General features: G+C 40.1%; 2 protein-coding genes across 2 annotated transcripts; both read right to left on the bottom strand.

Annotated features, from left to right (window-relative positions):
- Positions 1-405: 405 nt before the first annotated feature.
- LOC124166942 (elongation of very long chain fatty acids protein AAEL008004-like) lies at positions 406-15,093 on the bottom strand. Its single transcript, XM_046544658.1, has 6 exons — positions 14,971-15,093; positions 13,275-13,331; positions 8,654-8,759; positions 7,142-7,278; positions 5,961-6,146; positions 406-807 (listed from the first exon to the last, which is right to left on the bottom strand). Exons 1-6 carry the CDS (start codon positions 15,082-15,084, stop codon positions 802-804), a joined length of 606 nt encoding a protein of 201 aa, XP_046400614.1. The 5' UTR covers positions 15,085-15,093; the 3' UTR covers positions 406-801.
- Positions 15,094-16,557: 1,464 nt separating this feature from the next.
- Positions 16,558-26,293, bottom strand: LOC124166424 (elongation of very long chain fatty acids protein-like). Its single transcript, XM_046543955.1, has 2 exons — positions 26,078-26,293; positions 16,558-16,799 (listed from the first exon to the last, which is right to left on the bottom strand). Exons 1-2 carry the CDS (start codon positions 26,136-26,138, stop codon positions 16,558-16,560), a joined length of 303 nt encoding a protein of 100 aa, XP_046399911.1. The 5' UTR covers positions 26,139-26,293.
- Positions 26,294-27,573: the final 1,280 nt, after the last annotated feature.

Genomic DNA, 27,573 nt, shown 5'->3' with positions numbered 1-27,573 from the left:
TAGGCGAACTATCCTGTATATGGGCATAAACAAACGTTGAAATGATAGCAAGAATACTAAAGAATGTGTATAATGCAACATAGGTATATTGAACTATTAATTTGATTAATAAATCAGCGAGATTAGTTAATTTATTATGATTTTTATGAATTATAACAATTTGGATAAAAATATTTTTCACAGCCTCGGGGGACACTGAAAGAATATCTTTTACTAAGTCCTATTAAAGAAAGGTCCTATCCTATTGCGGATAGTATAACAACAAGAACTTTCAAAATAGGGTAAGAATAGGAACATCTGTGAAAAATAAGAGTAAATCAAAGGAGGTAAATATAAAGAAATAGTATTCTGAGAATAAAAATTTTTAATTTCGTTGCGAGTATAGAGTCTATGTCGCCGACTCATGGCCCAATGAAGCGGCATGCTGTCCCAATTAAGCGGAGAATACTCTGGGATATTCCTCTATTGGGTTCTGTTCTCCAAGATCTGCCCAAATAAAGCGGCTGCACCAACTAACCGGTGGACCCGATTAAACGGAATCTACTGTATATACCAGTCATCGTCTTCGCCACACAAAAAGGGCAATCACTTTTTCGTAAGATTTCGGAAGGGGAAGGAAATCACCTTCGCGGCTGACAGATGAGAAATTAACCGTCCTCTGGTTGATTTTGACGATGGTTTGATCTTCCATGCCCAACGAGCCGTGAATGGCGAGGTAAGACATCTCTCCCACCGACAAAGCACGCGATCCCAAAATTTCCACGACTGGCCGAGCTTCTCCATTAGGCGGGCTCGCACTTTTTATTTCTGCAACACGAAGAGGGAGAGAAATTAATCATGGTCTGGACACAAGAAAGGTCGGACTGAGTGACAATTTTGCACCCCACGGTCGAATGAAAGATATTGCAGCTTGAAGCCACGTCCTTGCTCTCAGAGGAGAGCCGAAAGTGTGTCGTTTTATTATTCTAACGTTGTTCTATTATTCTAAGTCAGTGGTTTGGACGCAAAGGCATGATTCAAAACCGATGCTTTAGTTTATATATATTTCATAAAAGGTTATGTTTTCATATACGAGGTTTTTAGATGCTGATAGGGAAAATTTGGTAACAAAGATGTGTAAAATTCAATGCATATACTCCACAAATTTAATGTTTTTAAGCCCTTTTTCCCATAGGCGTACACAACGGGGGGCAGGAGGGGCAGCTTCCCGCCCCCCGCCCCTAGAAGCAAAAATCGCAAAATCTAAAAAAAAAAAATCAGGACCTGATTGAAGCTGAAGTTATCAACCAATTTTCTTTAAACCCACGAAAAATATGTTTGTTATGATGATATGATATGATGAACGCTTTGATATAAAAATATGATAAAATATGTTTTTACGAAAAATGATATTAGTATAAGAGATATAAAGACAACTAAAATAATTTTTATAAGCAAATAATTTCATGAACTCATAAAGCGCTGTTTCTTACTGTGTTGGTTTCATTCACCTTCCCCACGCAGACTGTTATAACTTAAACGACGATGCCTTGCGCCACCCCTTGTTTTGCTACTGGCTTCACCCTTCCTTTGTGCCGGCTGTGTCAGAATTATATTAAACTAATGTATTTAGACTTCCTTCTAAGTTGTCAGCATTGATGAACAAGTTATAAAGGTTACATAATTCATAACGATCAAGTAATGTTTTTTTTTGGCTTTTAATTCACAAAGCGATATGTTGAGATGTGGTTTCATTCATAATATTATATCTATAAGTAACTGAGGCAGGCATTATTGGAGGACATAAATAATAGAACCAACGGGAAAATTCTTCCGCAAATTCTATGCTCTATAAAAGCGGGAATATGACTTAACATGCTAAATAAGTTGACAAAATCGGAATTCTGTTGATACGATTGTCTTGGTATAAGCCCTCTTTTTCAGTAAAAATTATTATTATTAACTGAGAAAAATGACGGATAATTAAGTAATGACTCCTCTAGTACACCAACGGCAATATTGAAAGTGGAAATTTGAAGGAAACCTTCATAGAGTTCTCATCATCATCATCATCACTGGTCGACTAACCTAAGTTATTTTTTCAATTCTCCTATCGAGTAATCTATTCCCACCTACGTATTTCATCACTTTCACATCCTTCTTTACATATTCCAAATTTTTCGTTTGAGGTCTTCCTTTTCCGTTCTTGCCAGCCTCTCGTCCTTTGAAGATTGTGCCCATCAGACTCAAGGTGTGGCTTATCAGGTTATTTCATCTTCTTATCAAGGTTTTCTCATAATGTCTACGTCGCACAGTGGGGCCAAATGCTTAAAAGGTGGTCATAATTATTAAATATCATGTAATTTGTTTGAAATTTGGAATATATCCGTTTTCGAGGTCGCTAATTCCGAATATGATGTTGAAATATAAAGAAAATTTATATTTGGCCAAAAAATTGGAATTTTTGCTAAAATAAGACAGTAATTGTTCCTCATGTCCAGTAAAAAGGGGGAATATTTTTAATTATATTATATTACGAATATGAAACTGATTTTGAAAATTATATGAAATACATTTCAAAGCTTTAAGGCAATCGATTAATAATTTTATTAATTATTTTAAATAAATATCATCATTTTATGGCTATTTTTAATTTTCAAACATTCTAAACGAATCAATTTCCGATATTGTTACATGTATCTTAAAGTACACGATATAAGCATGTATGCATACTTATGGCTTAAATATATATCCTGGAAAATAATAAGGTAGCAAAGAAATTATAAAACATTATTGTATAACAGTCAATCTGCGTAGAATATGAACAGGCCCGCGACCACTCAAAAAAATGCAAACACTAAATATAATCTATCTCTAATTCGTCCCATGAATAATTATCTAAGAACAAAACAGCATTATTGAATAAACCCACTTATTATTTTAAATATAAAATGAAAACTAATAACTTAAATGTCTTTTTAAGAATATATAAAAAGTTAACAAACACATTTACATCACACATTATTATATAGTAGGTTTTCTACGTTGAATATGAAAAGAGCTGAGCACACAGGCTTATAAACGTAAACAAAAATTTCAATCAGACTTCGTTCCATCCAAAGAATCGTCTACCGATTCCGATGAAGATCCTGATTCTATCAGGTAGGATTCATACAAAATATTCATGGCTCCGGAACATAAAATTGTCGATGACTTGGACCGCATCACAATCTGACTTACAATAATCGAGTCAGAATGTAACATCAATCTCACGACCAAGTCCACTACAGTTTTTTCCTCGAGCACTTTCGGGTAAAATCTTCCCTGAATTTCCTCAACAATTTGTTGTTCGCTTCCTGCGATCCCTCTGGCATTTTTCCGATTGGTAACAATGAATTTTGTATGGCATTCCTTTCGTGCAACAGTATTTAGGGTAAACATTGTTGGCATGCAAAACCAGTGATATAATTCAACAATAGCCGGGCTGTTTAGATAGAATACACTTCGCAGATATCTATATTTATTCTATAGCCAGAAGACAGCTTGTAAAACAGTATTAAATCTCTAAAGAAGCTCCAAATTGAGGCCTGTTATATTGGCGGAAATTTCAGAGTTCTCGAGCTGTGTTGTCGTCATTACTACTACCATAAACCTGCTTTGGCCGGTTTAAACTAAGCTCCTGTTTAAGTCCTTCTCCTTCTTAGGCTCCTCCACCAATTTTTTAGCGTTTGTATTGCAGGTCTGCAAGGTTTTAACTTACATTCTGAAAGCCACTCGCAAGCAGCATCCGAATCCATGCATGCAACGTGGTTAAACTACATTAGGGATATCATTCTTTACTGGACGAGATATTATAGCATCAACTTTGTATATACTTTGTCTTGAGTCTTTGTTGCGTCAATTTATTGCAAAAGAACTCATTTTGTTACGCCGATTATAAAGTAAGTGCTCCCTCTTGCATGCAACGTGTCAACGAGCTGCGCGCTTCGGCGTCCATACGGTTGGAGGTTACTTACGTATTTCTTCATTAATTCACGAAGGGGCGGGTTGGGGCGGTTAATTTTTTTTTGTTTTGATAGCCGAGAGTTGTGGCTACAATAATATAACTATATAAGAGCACTGCAGAGCACTGCAATATAACTTAATGATGTTCGTATTTTTATTTTTGAATAAAAGTTGTGCAATTTATTGGTTAATATTTATGTTAATAATAATTTTAATTTTGTTTCAATGTTATGGTAAAGCAACATTTGTTATCTATGCACATTGCTGCGTTGATTCTATTTTTTAAATTTTAAATTTAGCCAATTAGGTAGCTGAGGAGGAGTCTTGAAGATGAGGGTATTTCGAAGCGAGAGGGAGGCTATGTATCCCAGCAGCGTACCTGCCACTTTGAAAGTGATTTTTACGAAGAGGTGAACACTTACCTGCTTCTCAAACTTATTTCTCAGCAGCTCAAATAAGTGTCTTCCCAACCATGTAAAAATAAATCATAACCCCGAACTTTTATTTTTCTAATTATGGCCACCTTTTTTGGATTTGGCCCCACTGTGCGTCGGTGAATTTCGCATAAAACCAGTGATAGTGAAAGTAATTAGTCACGTTCAGGCGAGTATTGCGGTGAGTCACCGGTGCCTCACCGGTAAGCGGTGCGCGCTACTATCGGCTGAACGGGAATCTCAGCAACCGGTACAAATTCTGGCCACGTGACTTGTAGCAGACAGACATCCGAAGATGGGCGCCAACGATGTAGTGAGAGATTTGGCTCTATTCATCGCCGTCGACGACGATTTCATGCCAAATATATTAAATTAGATTCAGCATGAAATTTCTGTGAGTTTTCTGAGCTATCTTCAATCTGAATGGTCATCCCATTGTAAATATTAGTAACACAAGTTATATTTTCACCGGAAGATGTCATGGGCGCAGCCATATTGATTCTCAACATGTTACCAATTCGAACCGGAGATGAATCCCGGTGGAAAAAATTGCGTCTAATCTGCAACATGTTGACTCACCGGTGAGCGTTCAGGAGATAATTTCCACCGAAGCCGCAACTGTTGAGTCGCCTGAACGCGATCTTTGGTGTGTATTCTGGTGCATCAGCCGACGGCATAGGTTAGTTCGCGAAAGTGAAGAAAACACTGACACAGGAAAGCGCTTGCCAGGTGTTTAAATGACTGGTAACTAATTACGGACGTAAATTATTTGTTTAAAAATCTTCTGAGAATTATGTTTTTAACGTGGATACTAAAATAAAAATAGGTACTTGGTTCCGTGTTTACATTTAATTTTTAAATTTAAAATTGAATGCGTTAGAAATTTCAAGATTTTTTGACAGGCTAGTATGGCAAACGTTCTTTTATTTTAAATGTGAACTCCTAAGGTAATGTTTGATTCGATGATTCCTATACGGAAGTCTCTTCCCATTTGGACAGCTGATTAAACAGCATTAATATTGTTCATATTCCTAGAGTATGTTAGTGGATATATTCTGGATTAAATTTATAATATCATTATGAAAAATCTATAAGATCATAGACTTATAGTGATGAAATTGATCCAATGTTACGATTTGCAAAAAATCAAAAGGGAAGTGTGGTAATAAACACAAAAAAGTTGGACTTTTCCCTAGTAAGTATTGAATACGAAACTTTCGACGTGAAAGCTTAGCTATTATTTAAATGTTAACGCACATTTTCTCACTATCGTATCAAAATTTACATAAAATTGGAAATTATAAGTTTTAAATATTAGAATTAACTGAACGTAATTTTTTTTGTAGAAAGAAAATCCGAAGGAGAGAATTCTAAAAACATTTAATAAGAAAAATGCCAGTTTTGAAACGAAGATGTATGCAAGGATGAAATTCACAAAGAAAAATTCATTTTCCTGATTCGGAATCCAAATACGGATCTGGAGATTGCAAGTAAGGCATTCCACCATTATATACTAACAAGCTAGGCTAGTAAGTAACTTACCACTTTTTCCCGGAGCGCTCCATTGAGGCCCAAAGTCTTCCCGTACTGCTGCTTGTAAAATCCATCGAACAATACATAGAACATGATGGCCTGAAAGACTATCCAAGCAGCAAACGACTTAGGGTAATTACAGTCACTGCGCAGCAGCATCTGCATTGAGTGCAGCATAATGATGACGAATTGGTACTGCGTTGGAGAGAAGGAGAAAATTCGAAACATTTGTTAAATATAATATATAAATCCTTAAAGGTAAAATATTTTCCAGAATGTAAACATGGTGTCAACTGGTTTAACAAAATTGAATTCAAGAATTATCCCAGGTTTAAATGAAATTTAGTTGCACATTTTCCACAATTATTTAATTGTGGACATGATACATAATTAAGAATTGGAATAAATTTTTTTCGAATTATATTTTGCCAGTATGAGGTCGCAGGTGTGGTTGAAATCCTTGCTGCTAGAAATCCTTCTAATTAGATGAATTTAGCAGCCGTGAAACTGGCAGTTGTTTGCGACTGTGAATAAAAGTGGAGGGAGCGTATAGGAGTGTAACAATAGGAAGGAAAGGGACAGCACTTAAATGAACATAACTGTTTATCAGCAGTAGTGAGCGCTCAACTGGAAGAGTACTCGCGTAGTATTAAATCACTCGTAGAACAATTGAAATGACTTAATCGCATTATTATGTTATGAAGCTTCACGCCTCGTAATGTCCTTTTCCAATTATGACTCGAATTTACTGGAAAGATTTAAGAGCGCTAATTAAAAAATGGGCACTAAAGATGAAGAATAAAATCTTTAAGAGAGAAATTCTCGAATTTCCGGGGGATATTTACTGATTCATGCTTGCGAATTCCAAGTGATTCCTGGTTAAACACGATCAATTTTATATGACAGGTTACCGGAGTAGCGGTTTAATAAGAAAGAAGACCAAGGTCGTTGAAAAGATTTTTAAGTGTTACATTCTTTGGAGCCCATTAATATTGAACTCTACAACTGGTGTGTAATATTTAAATGCTTCACTACGTGTACAGCAAAGAGTATCAATCACTAAAGTAATGCACAAAAAATATAGGTAAAGAGTGCCATAGTTATGGTGAGTGAAGTTTAAAACTATTAAAAGCTCGAAGTAATGTTTTTGTAATTGTAAATTTGTTAGAAAGAATTATTAATTTCATTACCATTTGCAGCGATGTAACATGCCTCTTCCAGAAGAGTTTTTTCTGAACCTCGGGCCCGAAAGTGGACAGGAAGTAGTAGGAATACATAACGACGTGGACTCCAGTGTTAAATAATCCAACGACAGTAGTATGGCCACCTGAAAAACGACAGAAAAAATCTCACTGCAAAAAAATATGCAAATCCTGATATAAAATATTACTTATCTTATTGTTCTTGATTCATTGGACTGCTTACTAAGGAGGAAACATATTCCATACGTTGCATCTGGCACCAGGAAAAGCAATCGAAACTTACGACAGTCTGAACCAGAAAAATTTCAATAGTTTCGTTCCCAGGAGCGAAATGAAGAAACGAAACGAAATGGATTTAAATCCGGGGAGCTTAACTCAGGGTCGAAACGATATCGGAGTCAAAACTACTTCGGGTGGCAACTAGACAAAATCTCTGGGACGAAACTATACGAAGATAATGTTTCACTCCGGAGGGACCACGAGCTTCACCTTCGAACAGTTTAGTTTTGACTCACACACTCAGTACTGAGCATGGTTGAATGAAGTAGAGGTTTGGCCTACCGCCATTAGATGTATGGAGCACTGATATTTTCAACACTCACTGGAGAACGTTGAACGCATACTATTCATTCGATTTTTAAGCTCAATGTTTTAACCTCTATACACTTACTTACGTCGAACGTAATTGGAGGAATCCCTCTTATCTCCCACATCTCAACTCCTCGTACCGAAACTTAACTATGAGCAGCAGAGTCCCGATTAATTTAGTTTCGTTCCCGGGAGTAAAGTTTCGTCCCGGGACGGAACTAAACTCCTTGTTGATTTTAATTTCGTGCGGGAACGAATGTAAACCTAGGCCTCGTATTTTTGTTTCCCTCTGGGTCGAAACGAAACATTTTCGTTTCGTTTAACTTGCCATCCCCGCCTTGCACAAGCGGCATTAGTTGGTTGACAGATTTGTTGATCTTAAAACCGATTTTGTGGTAACAGCGGTCTCCAGTCGAAAAGTACGTCCCATGTTTGTAAAGACTTCCTAACTAAAGAAAGAGAAAATGGCAGCCGCATTCAAGGACAAACAAATAATTAACTGTCTTAAAGGCCTGTTTACACGGTACATTAACCCTTAGAAGCTCATGTACAAATGTATGAACGCGTGAATGAACGCAAAAATTCACCGAGTAACAAGTCAACATGCGCGAATGCATGTTCAGAAAGTAGAGCCTGTGATAATTTGGTTCAGGCATTCGCACATGTTCCGCTCCGGTCCACCAAAATCGTTCATGTATTCACACATTAATTGGTACGTGTTGACGTATCATGTAAACAGGCCTTGAGGTCCCAGGAGTTCGTGCCATATACGAGTGTGTGAATGTCATAATAATAATCACGGTATACATGTTAACGCTTGGTTTTCCGGGGAAAGTTTGGACTCGTAGTCCGATGGCTCGATGATCATCATCAATCCTATATTTGCTTTTCGATGAGTGTAATCTTACTCACCAGGAACGAACTTGGTTCCAGCCCACGCACTCATCGGCATTGCGCTGTGGTGGAGAACATGCAGGTTACTCACGTGGCTCTTTTTCTTCCTCAGAACGAAGGTTATCTGTAGAAATTAAGAAAGTATTAATTCCACGCATTGGATAAAGCGCCATCATACGCTGGAACCAAATGAAACTTTCGGACAATACTTCTTAACTGTTAGGTTCTTTTCTCCGTAAAAATCAGTGTACTCCCGTTGTGAAATTAATACGAGAAACAATGATTAGCTCCCCCTCTATACCAAATACTTAATTTTTTTAAACGAGTTATACTGAATACGAGCTTGAAATCCAGAGCATTTCGAATGTTTTAACACTTTCGAATGAAATCTGACCTTTAATCGGTATTCCATATTTATATCAAGTAACCTTCCTTGAACCTTTTATATTGCCGACATTAGAATAATTTTTTTGAATAAATTTTCTATTTTGTTAAATACGTCAGATGTCAGGTCCAAGTTACGATGAAATAAATATGGAAGCAAAAATGGGGTGAAATCATTATTTTAAGCGAAATTTTATCCAAATTGAAGATTGATTTGAACTTAAAAATAATGTATTAAATTTTAATAACCAAGTCGTCCGTCGCTTTCGTAATAGAAGTGGTAATTCGTACAGTGGGTATGGAAATAATTATTTTGATAAAAACACCCTGAAATGGCGATAGTATGAGTACGCTACGCTTTATTTTTTGTTACATAAAATTTTCCGTAAGTTATCCGCGTTCGAAATAGTTGAAATTTTATCTCAGACTGCAGGCCGGAAAAAAATTATAATAATAATTTCGTTTATTTTCGTGAGCACTGAGGCCCATGAGAAAATAAATGTACAACTTTTTACATTTTCAGTATTGGTACATAAAAGAGGAAAAGAAATAAATAAATAAATAGAATTTCAGACAAATGCATAATCTGCAGATAGCCAACAGCATGAATAAAATTCAGCAAAACAAATTATCAACAAAAGAAAAATATCACACTTTGATATAACCGACTAATTACAAGATTCTAAGAGATAATTCATTATGGCAATAGTGTCAAACAAACAATATCTTTTTCCAAAAATAAACCAAAACATTAGGATAACACTGTGATTTAGTCAGTTCTAAACTCGGTTAGCCATTTATTCTCAGGAGTATCAACAAAAATAACAATTGCAATAATAATTAGCCTAAGCATGAATATAAACAAGAGGAATTCAACTTGAAGTTAATGAAGCATTTTATCAGAAACCCATATGTGCTATGTTTAAATTTATATTATTATTATTATTGTTAAATGGTTACAAGTAGGCCATTGGCCTGGTGGTAACATGTACACATATGATGCAAAAACAATAGAAAAACATTATAAGAAGCCCTTAGTCCCTACTTCTTCAACCGCTTTTTAAAAATATGTAAATTTTTCGGGAAGGGGTCAAATAGTTTTGCTGGTACGTCGTTCCAGTCCCTTATGGTCCTATTCAAGAAGGAGAACTGCTTTGTATTTGTCCTTTGTGATCGGCACTTTATCTTGAACAGGTGATCATTTTTTTCCAACAAAGCAGGGTTTCGATATGTCCTTCCCAAATTCTTCCCATGCTTTTTCCCCACTCATTATTCTAAACATGCCACATAGCCTGCTTCTTTTCCTCCTCTCTTGTAAACTCTCCCACCTTAGAACTCTGAGCATTTCTGAAACACTTTCCATTTTTTAATGCTTTCCCAGCACATACCTAGCTGCTTTTCTCTGCACCCGCTCCAATTTCTTCGCCTCTCCTTTAAAATGCGGGTCCCAGACAAGAGATGCGTACTCTAAAGTTGGTCGTACTAGGGTTGTATAGTAGGGCGGATCGCAAAAATCGATTTTTTTCAAATCCATCTGGCCCAATGAAAAAAGGTTGTGGGACCGATCAAAAATAAGGCCTGAAAAATTTGAGGCCCCTGACCCTCGCTCAAATGCAATTTAGGGGGGGAGGGTCAACATTCGAAAAATATAATATTTTATGGCCATTCCCTATAGATTTTGCCGAGTTACTGCCCTTATAGGAAAACTTTCGTGCATTTTGACGTATCTGCCACCGTTTAGCCACAAAATGCTTAATTTGAGTCCGCGCCCGCGAAGAAAACATTCCAACGCCCACGCAGCGCCGCGGATACAAGAGCAGCAAGCCGATCCCGTCCCCTCCCCGCTCGCTTCTCCCCCTCCAACGCCTCGAATGCAGCAAAATTCATCCCGCGTGTGCTGCTAGGAAAAAAAAATCGATTTTTGGGATCCGCCCTATTGTATAGGCCATTTCTTTGGTGGCCCTGGTGCTTCCTCTGAGGTTTCTCATCACCCAGTGCAATACTTAAAAAGATTTTTTGATTGCGTGTTCGATTTTTAAACCCCATCTCAAATTCTTAGTTAAATGGACACCCAAATATTTAAAGTTGTTTGATTTTGGAATCAAACTACCCGAAAATTTATAATTTCTATTTCTGCATTTTCTTCTGTTGCTGAAGTTAACAAGTTTGCATTTATTTGCATTTACTTCCATCCCGTTTCTCGATACCGAATTCATTAATTTGTTTAAGTCATCCTGAAAGAGTTATATCCAGAAAAAGTATATTTTTTAAAGAAAGGTATACTTTAAAAAATTTATTTATGTATTTTTAAATTTATTATATCAAGCAATCAGATATTTCATACACGAGGGTAGCCTTTTACGTGTCGGGAATGAAGAAAACTAGAAGAGGTAAAATAACGCAATTTTGTAAAATTTTTTTCAAATTACTCTCCACGATAGTCAACGCACTTTTGTATTCGATGGAACCAGTCGTTATAACATTTATTCCATTCTGAAGTAGGGGTAGTCAAAATGGCTGTTTTGTATGCATCAACCGCATCTTCAAACTTCTGGAAGCGCTTTCCGCGTAGCATATTCTTGATTGTGGGGAATGTGACAAAATCATTGGGGCTTAAATCCGGGCTGTATGGAGGATGATCAAGAATTTCGACGTTTTGCTGTTCCAAAAACGACTTAGTGACTCGAGCGGTGTGTGAGCTTGTGTTGGCATGATGAAGCGTAAGGGCCCCCGCGCACTGGCAACTTTTACAAAGCAACTATCTAGTTGCTTTGTGGATGTTCAAATGAAACACACGAAATTGACTGTGGCCCCGCGCACGGGCAACTTTTTAGTTGCCGCAAATGCCGTGTGTTCCATAGGGACTTCCTCAAAGCAACTAAATAGTTGCTTTGTAAAAGGTACCAGTGCGCGGGGGCCCTAATGCGTCGATTTGGGTTATCTTTCCAAACCTTGGCGATCACTTCCGGCCAGCAAATGGTCGTATACCATTGAGTATTAACTGTTCTTTGCTTTTCAAGAGCAATTGTCGCTACATGCCCTGATTTGGCTACGAACAATGCGACCATTTTCATGGAAACGCAGCGAGAGCTAACAACTTTTGTCGGTTTGAGCTCAATTTGGAAGACCCATACTGAAGATTGGCATTTTGATTCAGCATCGTGGCTATAGATTCATGATTTATCACCACTTACGATGTTGTGAACGTGCTTTGATGCTCCTGAGTTGAATCGTTGTAGAGTATTTCGATATCATATGACTCGAGGTACTTTCTGTTCTTCTGTGAGGAGGTGCAGTATCCAGCGGGAAACCAATTTTTCAACACCTAACTCTTCGTGTAAGATCTTTGAACTGAGGTCCCTGAGACGTCCAATAATGCCTGAATCTCACGGTATGTAAGATGACGATCTTCCATAATCACGTTACGTACAGCATCCACGTTTTATTGGGTGATGGCGGTTTTCGGTCGCCCTTCACGCGGTTCGTCACTGAGGCTAGAGCGTCCTTGTTGAAACTCTGCATACCAGCGATTCACGGTTGTCTTTGATGGTGCTTCTTCGCCAAAAACAACAAAAAGTTCAGTAACGCATTCTTGCTGGGTGAGGATTCGTCGAAAGCTATAGAGAATTATGGTGCGATACTGTTCATGACTTAATTCCATCCCGTACAGCGACTTGGGAACTTTGACACGCCACCGATTTAAAACTATCTGGCCGATTTAAATGAAACTTTGAATGGGCATTAACCAACTCACAAAGTTGTATATAAACACCATAAATAGTTGCTAGGTGATAAGAAACGTTCTATAAAGGCTACCCTCATATAACGCCAGTATTAGGAATTAAACGCGAAATCACTCTAACATTTATTATTTTATTAATATACATTATTTATTTTACTAACAAATGTATAATTAGTATAGATAATAGTAAATTTTAATTAAATTAACTAAATATTAGTAAATTGTTTGCAATTTATTTTACTAGCATACGTTATTTATTACACGAATGCAATTTATTTCCACGAAACGTGGCGAACACTGAATGATGTGTAGTGAGCGAATACTTTTACCTACAGCTTTAATTTAAAATACGATTTGTACAATAATATATATGCATATTGGCGTTGGATATTCTTGAATAAATGATGGTGTAAATACGCGTTAACACAAATTAATCATATTGAGTAGCCTGTATTACAATTCTACTTTATAGAAAACTTGCAAAGAGTTGGCGATTTCTTCCATGGTACTCACCGTGTCTGTTAATTCCGTCAACTTAAGGATGAAGTACCACCAAACTAAAGAAGTCACCTTCAAATGAAAAAGGGAAATAAAATCAATTTCACTTATGAGCGAAGGAAAGTAGGGCTGCTCAACGCTAACTAGACCCAACCGTTGTGGAGTACAACTTTCCCAGCATTGATTACATTAATAACAAAAACTGGCACAATACAACAGGGAGAACAAATCACTACGCTAATTAAGAACTCGGAAAATCTTTCCTCTATACAATATTACATACAAAAAATGGTTAATTTTATAGAAATAACAATAAGTTAATTTTTTTCCTGAGCTCTATATTTGCTAAGAATAATAAAGGGATACATAATTTTGATATATAAATTATATATCCATTAAATTATACATCCATTTTCATTTCAAGCTCTGAGGAAGGCTTAAAAATAAACGGAAAGTTGGTCAAAATTGCTTTTAAATTTTTTCTATATCCACACTCAAAGATGATGTTTAATTATTACGTTGCATTTACACATCAAATTTATCATATTGTCACTGGAAAAAGAACTGTCGTTGTGCCAAAAAAATATGAATTCCTTAATTTTTGTATGACGATTTTCACAGGTTCTTTTATCAATGTTGGTGGTTGCTTTCCGGAAATGTTGTGTAGGTAACATTATCTCCTCCTCCAGTTGCCAATTGTCCTACTGGGAGCGTTTTCAAGAGAATGGGAGTGAAACCGTTCTCGACCCTATCTTATATAAGTTTCGTTAACCCATTGTTGACTCGATTTGAATTTTCACGGAAGGCGATAGCCGTTGGTCATTAGATTGGGCCATGAAACCTCTCCATATGCGGCTGAGGTTATATCCATCATCCCTATTGAAATTGTTTGGCCTTTTCGCTATCTCGACGGATTCACGTATAAGACGCGGTTCGCGTATCAGCGGTCGCTGAACATTACGCCTCCAGCCCTGGGCATAAAATAATGCTTAACCCTACACGGGCGAAGACGCAAGAATATCATCCGCGTCTTATACGTGAATCCGTCGAGATAGCGAAAGGCTTAACAATTTCAATAGGTTGTAACATAATGTACACAAGCCACCATATTGTTTGTAAATAATTTAAAACTAACAATGGTAGTGAGGGACGGGGAGATTGTTGTGAACGGAAAAGGGGATTCGTGTATGGAGAGAAGGAGGAGGTAGACGTGTTATAAAGAAAGATCGGGAGAAAGACTAAAGTAGCGGGGTATTGAGAGAGCGGATGAAGAAATACGGCAGAATTCAAGATCGGCAGGGAGAAGGAGAGAACGCAGAGAAAAGGAGGCGCCTACGAGAGGAGAAGAGAACGGGAGGAAGAGATACGGCAGAACTCAAGATCCACACTGGTGCACTTCATGGCGGTGGTTCAGTGAGTGGTAGTACGGATAATATAAATGGGATTGTGATAATCATGGTGGCTTTTTGATGTTGTTTTTTTGCTCCCATATTTCAAAATATAGAGCTTATTTTTGAATTGTACTGAAATTATTTGTTAAGTTAGTAGTGGATATTTTAAAAACGTTACAAGGTAGAATGGATATAACCTCAGCAGCATATGGAGAGGGTGCCTGGCCCAATCTAATGAACAACGGCTATCGCCTTCCGTTGAAATCGTCTGAGCTTAAACCGTTTTACACGTAATAATATATGTAGTGGATCCAACAGACCTTAACAGCAAATGGTTGACGGCTGTAGTCTACAGGAGCACAGAATAAATGTTGCAAGTGTGCGGACCACCCAACCAATCCCTGAAAAGTAAACACAAAACACAATAAGTCCATTCGTACACATTGAGACTGTAAAAACAAATGCTCTGCGCTCGCGTGGCTCATTTGCGAATTTTTGCCCAGCATTTTCTCTTATCAATGATTTCTTTCATTATGGCTTTTATTAGTACTCATAACCCCAATTGAAATTAGGATTCGTCAAGCGTATTGTGGGAAGATTTTCGGATGAGAAAGTGAAAGAAAGGTGCTATTTCGCTCTCGTCCGACAGCACCTTGAATATGCAGCGAGCGTATGGGATCCCGTGCAGAAAGACTAAATCCGCGAACTGAATAAAATACAAAGGAAGGCTGCGCGTTTCGTCAAAAACTGCTACGGGCGTACAGACAGCTTTACTCAGATGTTAAGCGAACTAGTCTGGGAGCCATTGGAGACTCGGAGGCTGCGCGTTGCTTGAACAACTGAGAATGGATATCTTTAAGAGCAACACAGAGAACATAATATTAGAGCCACACCATATTTCCAGGTCCAATAGAATCGATAAATTAAGAGAGATGTTTTGCCGAACGGATAGATATGGGAATTCGTTTTCCCCCCGAACCATAAAGGACTTTAATAAACGCTAGTACCAACCTCGTTAGAGTACTTCATTTTTTTTAAGCTGTAAACGGCTGGTGTCCTAACACCCCCTGCCACACGCCTTTGAGGCAGCTTGCGGGATATTATATAGATGTAGATGTAGACAAATGAGACGGAGAGATCTACGAGAGGCAAAGGTTCTGAATTTTTTTGCAATTCTTCTTAAATTTGCAAAATAGCAACCATTTAGTAAGCGATAAAAAAATATGTAATGCCATTGTTTTAAAACAAATTCTTGAGCAGCGGAAAGGTGAGGATTTCTTTCAGAGGCCCGAGTTCAGAGTTTAAAAAATGGTAGAGGGACTCAGATTCGTACTTAGATTCGAGCAGAATGCAATTAAATTATCTTACCGCCCGTTGGATGGCTCGAATAAGCCACAAGCATTAACGGAGGTAAAGAGAGTCGAAAGAGCTTCGTATCCTCAATTAAAAATGATAACATGCTAATGAAAAATAATCTCTTAAAATCCTTCAACACCTTGCATATGGGCATCTAACGATTAAAAAAATCATCCTACCCAGTTAATACAGCAGAATATCATCGGTAAAAAAATAGAAATGAATACAATGGAAGGAGTGACAACACATACTACTAAGGAATCTGCAGATGAACTTTCAGACAGAATACAAAGTTCAAATTTTAAAGGACAGAATATTACAAATGCCAATGTAGTAGCATAATAACGCCTCAAATTACTAGGAAAGGATAAAATGAAGAATATTGCTGTTATAAGGCTGTGTTCAATGAATGGGACATTATATGGATAGGCTAAGTATAAAATTCAAACATAAATAATAGCGCATATATTATGAATTTTCCCGCCCGATTTTGTTCACTGAGGTGTATACAAATGAACTTGGAAAATGGCGAGTATCCCAATTGCTAAGAGCTAGCTCCTGGCAACGTTTAAAATTAAAGAAGAGTTGTACTGTAGCCATGCCTCATAAAAGAGCCACCCGTTGAAGCACACTTGGAAAACGTTGTAGAACTGGAGAAACCTCCTAAGGTCATAAGGCTCCTTGTTCTCCATCCATTTTGGACCGGCATACTTGACGAACCATATATATGTGGCAATTATACAGGCCAGCGGTAGTGGACTGCTCATTAGAAACCAATCTTCAACTCTATCATCTGAAAGGAAAGAAAAAGGAAATGAGGATATCAAGCATAGAAGAGATTTATTTCAATGAGGCTTAGTTCCTAGACGCAATCTCTTCCTATTAACTTGACCATCAGGGATGCTGGTGAACAACTGATTTACCTGTGATGATTAAATGTAAGGAAATTTTACTGGCGATCGTTAAATTAAAAAAAATTGTTTTTCCCCTTCCGTTTCCGACGATATTAGTCATTTTCTCTTCACTACTGGAAAAAAAGGACATGCAGCTGTGAGTGCTTCCCAATCGCGTAACTGCGCTGATCTGTTTAAAACTGTTTAGCTCAGAGCGTGTTCCAAGCGCAGCTGTGACGTCATATGAGCCAAACAGATGGAAACACATCCTGCACCGTTGTTCGCCTGTGCTAGCCGACAAAATTTGTCATGGCGGGAAAATAGATGGCTGACGGAAAATGAATTACACCAACTCAAAGATAAATATGATCATCATGTGAGAATAATAAACAATAATTTGGTCTATATGTTTAAGGCCTGGTTACACGGTACATTAGAATGTACAAGATTCTGTAAATTTTTCTGAATGGTTTTCTGAACAGATTCTTGTACATTCTCTTTGTCAAGATTGCTTAATGCAGTAAGTGTATTGCAGCATGGACCTTCAATAGAAAAAAGTGTGAAAACCATATAAATCGTGTATCCCATAAAACCATATAAAGTGCTTCGTCGTCTAGTACCTCTATTTACTCGCCGGAGAAGTTTTTTGCTTGTTTTCGAAAGGAAAAAAATAAGTGGAATAAGTGGTTAATGATTCACAGAATGGAGTCAAATACATTATCTATATTGTCAACGGGATATCCTCAACGTAAGTACACTCTTAAATCAAGGTTAACGCAGGATTTTATCAAGTTACTTATTTCACTTTGTAAACAACTGTGTAAATGTACCTATCATTCTACCCGTTGTAGGATCAAATTATAAGGAAAGTGGCTATTTACGAGAATAAATACTGATTACGATTAAACCACGGAGAAAAATAAGGAATGTAAGGGGCGGCCGGCCTCTCGTCGAAAGGAGCCCCTAACAAGGAATATTCACGATGTTCTTTCGCCGATATCGTTCAAATTTTGTTGGATAGTAGTGTTCCATAATAAAAGCACATTTTAAAATTTACTCGTGCCCTTAAGCCTTGTGATATAAAAAACAGGACATAATAAAGGCAGTTGAATGTTAGTCTTGAAAGCGAATGTGTCATCATTTCTCTCCATCCGTCTCCTGTGAACCGGCGCACGCTACAGGAATATACGAGAAATATGAGGCTTTTGGCAAGGTAAATTCAACATTTATTACTGCGATGCCCATAACGTTCGCTACATGTCAACGCAGCACCTAAAATTTCGACTCGTTTTGCAGTTGGTCTTGATTCAAAAACAGGAACTCGAGTAAATACAGCGTAAATAGTACTTGAAACTTATTTCTTCGCCTATCATATGCTTTTTATGACCTTTTAACGATCATTTGTATCTCAATCTTGGACAATTCTCGCGGTTCATACATTCAGCGCCTTTCCATCTGATCCTTACTTTTACCCATCCCCTTTTCTTATGTTCCATCCTCTCGCTACCCATATCCAATCAGTGAAATATCCAAGTCAAGCAAGATGTCATAATCCAAATAACTATAGGTGCCGTACGTATACAAAGAAGTCGCCAATAAAAGCCAGATGAACCGAATGTGTCGTTTTCGTAGTCTCCCACCAGGTGACTCTGAGTTCAAATTGTATGATTGTCTGAATGAAATTAGAGCAGGCGTTCAGAAATTCATACATTCTTACATTTTGCGTGGTTACACGGTGCATTTTCGCGTTCATTCTGAGATTCAGACGTTCTCACATTTTCTTGTACATTCTCATGTACCGTGTAACCAGGCCTTATTTTCGTTCAGACAATCGTACAAGTTGGACTCATAACAGAGTCACCTGGTGGTGTGACAGTTCTGCCGCGGGTTAAGCTCTGGGTCGAGGTCCGTTGTGATGAACGATTGGGCGCCAGTACGGGATGCTGAGCAAGAGTGAAATTATTCCGCCCGTACTCGGAATAATACCAACTTCCCACTTGGGGAAGGTAATTCCCTCAGTAAAAGTTGGGGAGGGACCGTGCTAGCGGTCAAACCTATCCCTTTTTCATCACTGGGAATTAGGGGAAGGTAATCAGGATAAAAAAAAACTAAGGTATAGAGCTTACTCGAAGCGAGGATCTGGGTAGCAGGTCACTCGGCCACATAAAGAAAAAAACTACGTTACCGAAAATTAAAACCTCAGTGATTCGGGCAGGCTTCGCCCTCGGGACTTCTTCGAACGACTGCCTCGAGTATCCCTCTCTGGCTCACCTCCTCGCTACCTAATGAAGCGCCACCGCCGCGGTCGGAGGTGGAAATATAGTGATGACAAAAGAAGAGCGGCGAGCGCAGTGGCGTAGGACCGGGCAGCCGTCACATCATCCCCCCCCCCCCCAGAAGAACACACTGAACGTGCAATTGAAAACAAACAAAAAAAAAACCCGCAGCGATGCGCTCGACCGCCGCAGTAGGTTAGTATACCGGTTTCAAGTCTCGTACGTGCCAATCGCCAGAGGCTTTGCCCTTGAGGGTGATTAAGCGGTAGATTGACTCTGAAACCCTGTCTTTCACGACATATGGCCCTAAAAACCTCGGTTCGAGTTTGGCCGCCGTGAACTCGGCCGCATCAGAACGGGGAAAATTCCGACGCCACACCAGCGTATCCTTGGGGAACTGCACCCGTCGACGCCTCAAATTATAGTAGTGGGCTTGTCGCGTCGACGCCTTTCTCTGGGCCTCCGAGGCCTCCGCAAACATTTTCGTCAGGGACACCTTTAATTTCCCCACATAGGTCTGAGGATCGAATTCCTCCAAATCTCCAGAATTACACTCTTGATATAATTCCTTGGGTTTTCTAAGTCGCCTGCCAAAATTTAGTTCCGCCGGGGAGAAACCCGTGGTCTCTGATACGGCGGTTCTGAGCGCGAACATGATATCCGAGAGATTTTCGTCCCACTTCCGCTGACATCCTTCGCAATAGATCGACAGCATGGTTTTGAGGGACCGGTTCGTTCTCTCGCAAGGATTCGCCTGCGGCAAATAGGGAGCGGTGTGGCACAATTTGATACCAAACAGGGTGCATACTTTCTTTAAGGTTCGGCTGACATATTGGGGGCCGTTGTCGGTCAAGAGCACCTCGGGGCAGCCCCAAACATTAACTACTTCGTTACGCAAATAATTTACTACATGGGTGGTATTTACCGTTCTTAAGGGAAGCGCGATGGGCCAGCGCGTACTCGTGTCCAGGAAAACCAAAATATAACGGTTACCTTTGAGAGATCGCGGCAGGGGGCCAATTATGTCCGAAGCGACGACCGACCAGGGCTGCACCATACCATGCGGTCTCATGATCCCGGCCGGTTTCGACTGCGTCACCTTATACCGCTGGCAAGTTCGACAGCGACGGACGAAATCACTTACATCTTTGCGGAGGGACGGCCACGAATAAAATTCGTTCACCTTCCGGTAGGTTTTATAAAAACCGAGGTGGCCACCCCTACTAGAAGAATGGTTATCTTCGAGAACCTGCAGCCGGGCAGCTGCTGGAATCAAACATTTCCACGTACCGTCGCCGCACCTATAATATAATTTTTCACCCACAATACGTAAGTTTCCGCCCTCGGAAGAGTTACTTTCCGCGTCGCGCAAGAGGTTCGAATACCACGGGTCATCAATGTTCGATGGGATAGGCGCGGGATCCCCCTTTAATGTGGCGATCCTAGATAATGCGTCCGGCACTACATGGCATCCCCCTTTGCGGTGGACTATTTCGCAGTCAAACTGCTGGAGTTGCGAAATCCCTCTCGCGAGGCGGCCCTGGGGGTTATTGAAGTTTGCAAGCCACTTGAGGGAGGCATGGTCCGTGATGACCAGGAAGCGATAGCCTTCGACATAGGGTTTAAATTTACTAATGGCAAATAATACGGCCAAACATTCCCTCTCGGTCGTGCTGTAATTCCTTTCGGCAGGTGTTAAGGTTCGCGAACAGTAGGCAATGACGCGGTCCCGCCCTTCATCTTTTTGGGTCAAAACGCCTCCTATTCCTACCCCGGAGGCGTCGCACTCTATAATAAACGGCAAGTCAAAGTTGGGGCAGGTTAAAATGGGCGCGGATATGAGACACTCTTTCAATTTAATAAAAGAAGCCTCTTGTTCCTCTGACCAATAAAATTTTTTTCGACTATTTTTCAACAAGTCCGTGAGCGGCGCGGCTATGGACGCAAAACGGGGTACGAACCTGCGATACCAACCTACGAATCCTAGAAACCGCCGGAGTTCGGTAACATTTGTGGGTGGGGGATATTTGGCTACAGCGGAAATCTTTTCTGGGTCGGTTTCCAATTCCCCATTGCCCACGATATATCCCAAAAATTTCAGGCGGGGTTTGGCAAACTGGCATTTTTCTACGTTAATCTTTAAACCCGCTTTTCTCAGGCGTTTAAATACCTCTCTTAAATGACTTAAGTGATCACGAAACGAAGAGCTCACTATAACAATATCATCTAAATAAGCAAACGTGTGGGGTTCTAATTCGGCTCCTATAATCTTGTCCATGAGCCGTTGGAAAGTTGCCCCTGCGCTATGTAGACCGAAGGGCATTACTTTAAATTGGAACAAACCACGGCCGGGGATGGTGAAAGCCGTAACCTCCCGACTTCCTTCTTCTAATTCCACTTGCCAATACCCTTTTTCTAGGTCTAAAGTAGAGACATACTTTCCCGCCCTCAGTTTATCGAGTATGCTGGCAATATACGGCAGGGGGTATGCGTCTTTTCTACTAACACTATTAACTTTCCTGAAGTCCACAACAAATCTTCTGGTCCCGTCCTTTTTGGGGACCAGTAAGACGGGGGAAGACCACGAACTATTTGAAGGTTCGATAATCCCCCTTTTCAACATCTCTTCCACCTGGACGTTAATCATGCTTTGTATTACGGGAGAGACGGGATAGTATCTTTGTTTGATGGGAGTGGCATTGTCTAACACGATTTTATGTTTCACCACACGAGTGCGTCCCGGAACAAGGTCAAATTGTTTAATCTCTGCGTCCAGAAATCGCATAAGGGCGTCATCCTCCTCGGGCTTGAGATGACAGTCGGCACGTAGTGCCTGCAAGCTCCCCTCGTCCCGCGCGGGGTAATCAAAAGAAGGACTGACGGGGATATCCGCGGTGCCTATTTTTACAGTGTTTTCCGAAAAATCTAGTCTCGCACCGACTTTCGTAAGATAATCCGTTCCCAATACCACACAATAGGGCATACGCGGGAGGATGGCAACCACTATCCGAACTTCTCTATCGCCCGCGAGTACGGGAAGGACTGCGGATTTTAGGCTGGAAGCCCTGCTCCCGTCAGCCATTTCTAGTTGGGTATTACGCTCCTGTGTGGGAATATCTAGCCGGCGTAACCATTTTTCCACGGAGGCATTAATTACCGACTGAGTCGCACCGGTATCTATCAGCGCTGGCCATTTACGACTAAAGATCTCTACCTCCACGAACATTCGCCCGGAGACAGAGCACACCAAAGGCTTTGGCTGACACATGGCATGCCTAACCGTAATAAGCCAATCTTCCCAATTATTTTCCAGGCCTGCAGGTCTATACTGGCCACTACGACGCTCATGGCCTGGATTCAGAGCGTCGTTCTTTCGTTTCCCGAGCAATCGCAATTATTAACGACTCGTCCCTTTTTACCACAGCGGTGGCAGAACTTTGAGAGAGGTTTGCCGCATTGGCGAAAGAAGTGATTCGGGGAGTCGCAATTCCAACACTTTACTGCCGGGGGCCGATCTTTTTCTGCAGAACTTAGAACCGGCACGGACCCAAAACCTACAGCACTATCGCGGGCAAAACCAAATTCAGAATCTACCATATCAGACTGCTCCGGAGGCGGTTTATATGCTTCTTTCCGCGATCTCTGCTCCTCCACAGCGCGACCAAAAATAAGCAATTCTCTCATGCTGGAAAATGTGTTTGACAAACTGAGTCCTAAGTAGTCTGGGTGTAAATTCCCATACGCCAACTCAGTTAAATCCCTCTCAGCCAGCGGTTGTCTTAGACGCCTATTCATGGCGGACATGCATGTTAAAAATGCATTTATTCTCTCACCCGCCCCTTGCGTACGCACGAACATGTCTTTCCGCAGCCGCATGTCGTAATCTGCTGGCAGATAAGCTTCGCGGAGTCTATCTCTAAGACAGGAAAATGAGTCAAATGACTCGCGGTTCACTCGAAACCACTTCAAAGCCTGCCCTTTTAAGACTTCCGGAGCGAGTCGCAGCATAACGGTATCGGTAGCCTCGTTGAATATTTGAAACTCCTCACAGGCTTCCAAGAATGAAGCAACGCTTTCTGTTTCATCCCCGCGGAAGGAAAGTCCCTTTCTAGCGGCTAATTTCGACCAATCGATAGGTCCTAAACGCGGATTTACACTAACCGTAGCCTCCGCTAAACGTTTCAATAAACTATCGACCGAGTTCCCCTCAAAAACGGGAGGCGCGGTCGAAGCCTCAGCGGCAGGTAGATTTTTACAATACTCCCTTAACGCACTTCGAATCTGATCTAAAGTACCCTCTGTTGGTAAACCGAATCTCGTGCAATAAGAGATCGCTTCCGTCTTGGATAACTCATTTATCCACGAGGTACCTGTTTTGCCTTCCATCACTAGCTACAAACAAAAGGAAAAAGGAGATGAGGTACTAATCTTCTTTTCCCGGGGTTCGTCGGGATAAACTACAGGGCAGGGTGAACCACGGGAAGGAACCAACGATGGGATAGGGAAAACAACGTTGACCCTAACGAAAACACTAACCTTGAACCTCGTGGTGGAAGCGGATGGACGTCTCCCAATGCAATTCTGGCCCCACGTTGCTGCGCCAAAATGTGACAGTTCTGCCGCGGGTTAAGCTCTGGGTCGAGGTCCGTTGTGATGAACGATTGGGCGCCAGTACGGGATGCTGAGCAAGAGTGAAATTATTCCGCCCGTACTCGGAATAATACCAACTTCCCACTTGGGGAAGGTAATTCCCTCAGTAAAAGTTGGGGAGGGACCGTGCTAGCGGTCAAACCTATCCCTTTTTCATCACTGGGAATTAGGGGAAGGTAATCAGGATAAAAAAAAACTAAGGTATAGAGCTTACTCGAAGCGAGGATCTGGGTAGCAGGTCACTCGGCCACATAAAGAAAAAAACTACGTTACCGAAAATTAAAACCTCAGTGATTCGGGCAGGCTTCGCCCTCGGGACTTCTTCGAACGACTGCCTCGAGTATCCCTCTCTGGCTCACCTCCTCGCTACCTAATGAAGCGCCACCGCCGCGGTCGGAGGTGGAAATATAGTGATGACAAAAGAAGAGCGGCGAGCGCAGTGGCGTAGGACCGGGCAGCCGTCACAGTGGGAGACTACGAAAACGACACATTCAGTTCATCTGGCTTTTATTGGCGACTTAATTAGTTTGACACCTGCACGGAATGAAATATAGCTTAGCGTGTAAATAAGGGTTAAAGTTGCTTGTATTTGTGTGCGTAAGTATAATATGAAAATTTTTTTGTCTAGGCATTCAGATTTTTCGAAATTTTATAAAATAATCTAGATTTTAAAGGATATGAAATAATTAAGGTTGGACGAAAATGTGCGATTATAATTTTCTGTGTCGATATATTTTGTGCAAATGAAATAAATCTGAAGAAGGAGACCAAGTAACTGTGTCATTTTTGTAAACCAACTGAAACGTTGTTGAACCTTAAACTAGTTAGCGTGTTTTCCATGATGTATTCCATGATTTGTCGGCGGGCGATTTGGATTTATCAAGAACTAGCCTGATGGACGCTGGCTAGTAAAAAAATAGGGCATGCTTGGTGAAATTCATACGCATGGATGTTATACACTGTCATTTGAAAATCATTAATGCGCCTCAACTGGAGCGAATCAGTGGTATAATTGTGGCGAGTTTATTGTTGCTTTATATTATGGATTTCCGGGAGTTAGCTGTACAATTAGCTTATTTATTCCATTTGCTCAGTGAAGGTACATCTCATGCAAGTCTACATTTGTTTAACTTTAAGTGCACTAAATTACAAGTTTCTTATGATTTAAGAGAAGAAAATATTTTATTAGAACCGAATATGCAATGAACGAGGCAAAAAAACTAACCATTCCTTAATACCTTGTGACCACCCTTTTGGTACAAAGGGAGGCATAACCACAACTATAAAACAAAATGAAAATTCACATTCACAAGACGTATTTTTAAAAAAAGGTTCATATAGGTGTAAAAGTAATGGAATGAGTTAACTACTAAAATTTTAGGAACTTTCGGCGTACGTCAAAACTATTTCAGACGAGAAGACATCAGTGTAACTTTAACTGCACTAGTACGAGTACTTAGTACCAGTTTCTTACGACTTTGGCGCGGGAAAGATTTTTTTAGAATAGAAAATACAAAAGACGAGGTAAATCTCAATATCCTTGTTACCATCGGGCGATGGTTCAACTACAATAATTTTCCTAAATAAAAGAAATAAAATACGCCTCGGCTAACATCGTTGGTCGTGTGAACATACAAGCCTATCCAAAATAACTGTGCTACTCCTTCACCTGAAAGTGGGTGCAATGTTACGTAGTAGTTGTGAATAAGCACTATAACTTAAATACAACAACGGATGAAGTTCGCCCTGAAAGAATATTTGACTTAGTCGGGATAAGAACCCGGATCTCCCGATTGACGGTCAGGCGCGTTAACCAGTTCCACCACCAAGCCATTTTCTCATGGCGAACTTCGGGATGGATTTTGCCGAAAAAGATGTTGACGTCACAAGTCCACACTGTGGCACATGGCGAGGGTCGTGCTTCCTAAGCCACTTTCAGGGTATCCCAGCCAAGTCAAATATTTTTTCATGGCCAACTTCATCCGTTGGTGTATTTAACTTTGCACCCGCGCGCGTTAACTGCGTACAAAGTCACTTGTTCCTGCAGTACTATACCGTAATATCGGCTTTCAATCGGACGGGATTTTTTATCGGATTAAAGAATTAATATATAAATCCTAATTAATAGCTAATTTCCGCATGGATGAATGAAAAGTAATCATGCCTGCTGTTACAACTTTTAGGGTGAGATTAGCGTAAAATTTGGTCACAATTCCTAGCGTTTCCCTATGGTTTAGGACAAACACACTCACCAGCCTTCTCCATCAGCTCACGATAGCTCCGAATGAAGCCAGCGGCCATTCCGGATGCCATGCCGAATTGTGATTTTTATCACAAAAACTTGGCTGAAGTAAGCGTATTTCGGTAACGCTTGATCGATCGTTAACGCGAAGAAAACAATAATGAGGCGTCTTGAATTCTCAGCCGAGTCACAGTAGAAGATCTTCCATCCGCCAAGCACACACAACGTCCGGAGCCAATCTATTGTGATAGACCTTCCCCTCCAGGCGGTTTATATAGCCTAGTCGCAGACCATTCTCACGATATGCCTCGGCGCCTTGATCCTCCCCCCCCGCTAACTCACCCTACAACATCCATCGCGACCTAGCCACTCAGTCTAAACTGCCCGCGCCTCCCAACGTGAAGGACTTCGAAACAGAATCAGGTAGTCACAACCACCCGCATCTCAATAGTATTATTCCCTATTTTTTAAAACTAAATTATTCACAGACTGAATTCCCACTCAAGCTAAATTATAAAATTCACGGTTTTTTCCAGGTTTTCACGGTCTACGTCGTCAAATTCACGGTTTGTTGATAAGCCATTATAGGCAGAAATATTGAACATGGAAAAATCACCGGTCGCACATTAACTAAAAAATTTAACAAACGCAACAGACGCACAGTGGGCTGAAATCGAAAAAAGCTGGAAAAAACCTCGAAGTCAATTTTTTTGAGTGCGGAAATTGAAACTTTGAGCAGTTGTTGTTAATACAATAGTGCATTTTTGACGCAAACCGTTTTTCATAGGTAAATATTTTAAACAAATTGCTTGGCCTCAAAGTTGAGCAAATTTCGCAAAAGTTGCCCTCATTGAATTATTTCGAAATTCATCATGTTAAAACTAATGCCACACCTTCTGTAGTTATTCAATAGAAACAAATATTTAAATTATTATTATGCAATTCATCATTGCTAATTCTTGGCAACTTTCACGACTCAGTTGCATTCTTTGTGGCCGATACGATACAAAATGGCGGACCCTGTTATTCGTCGAAATTTTGTGTTCATGTAGGATTATAAAAAAATGATCACCGAGTTACCTCGAGATATTTACAACACACATACAACAAAACCTATAGAGTATCATACCAAAAGGAGAATTGCGGCCACCGGCGAAGCCAAAATTAAGATAGATTTTTCGAACGTGCGGCACAGTTCGCAGCTCGCTATCGGCCACGGGGAAAATCGTTCTCGATAGATGTTGGACCTTGAATCTTATAAAAGCAGATTAATTGTATAAAAGCTATAATATCTTAGTACCACATTTCATTATCATTTCATGCAACCTAATTTCTTTACTTTCTTGCGATATTTGTCGTCGATACGATACAAAATGGTGGACCCTGTTTTCTGTCGAAATTTTGTGTTCATTTACGATTATAAAAAAAGGATCACCGAGTTACCTCGAGATATTTACACCACATATACAACAAAACCTATAGAGAATTATACCAAAAGGAGAATTT

Source organism: Ischnura elegans, chromosome 10 (genome assembly GCF_921293095.1).
Source record: "Ischnura elegans chromosome 10, ioIscEleg1.1, whole genome shotgun sequence".
In the NCBI taxonomy this organism is placed as follows: domain Eukaryota; kingdom Metazoa; phylum Arthropoda; class Insecta; order Odonata; family Coenagrionidae; genus Ischnura; species Ischnura elegans.
The sequence above is the reverse complement of the archived record's forward strand: the minus strand, read 5'-3'. Positions and strand labels throughout refer to the sequence as shown.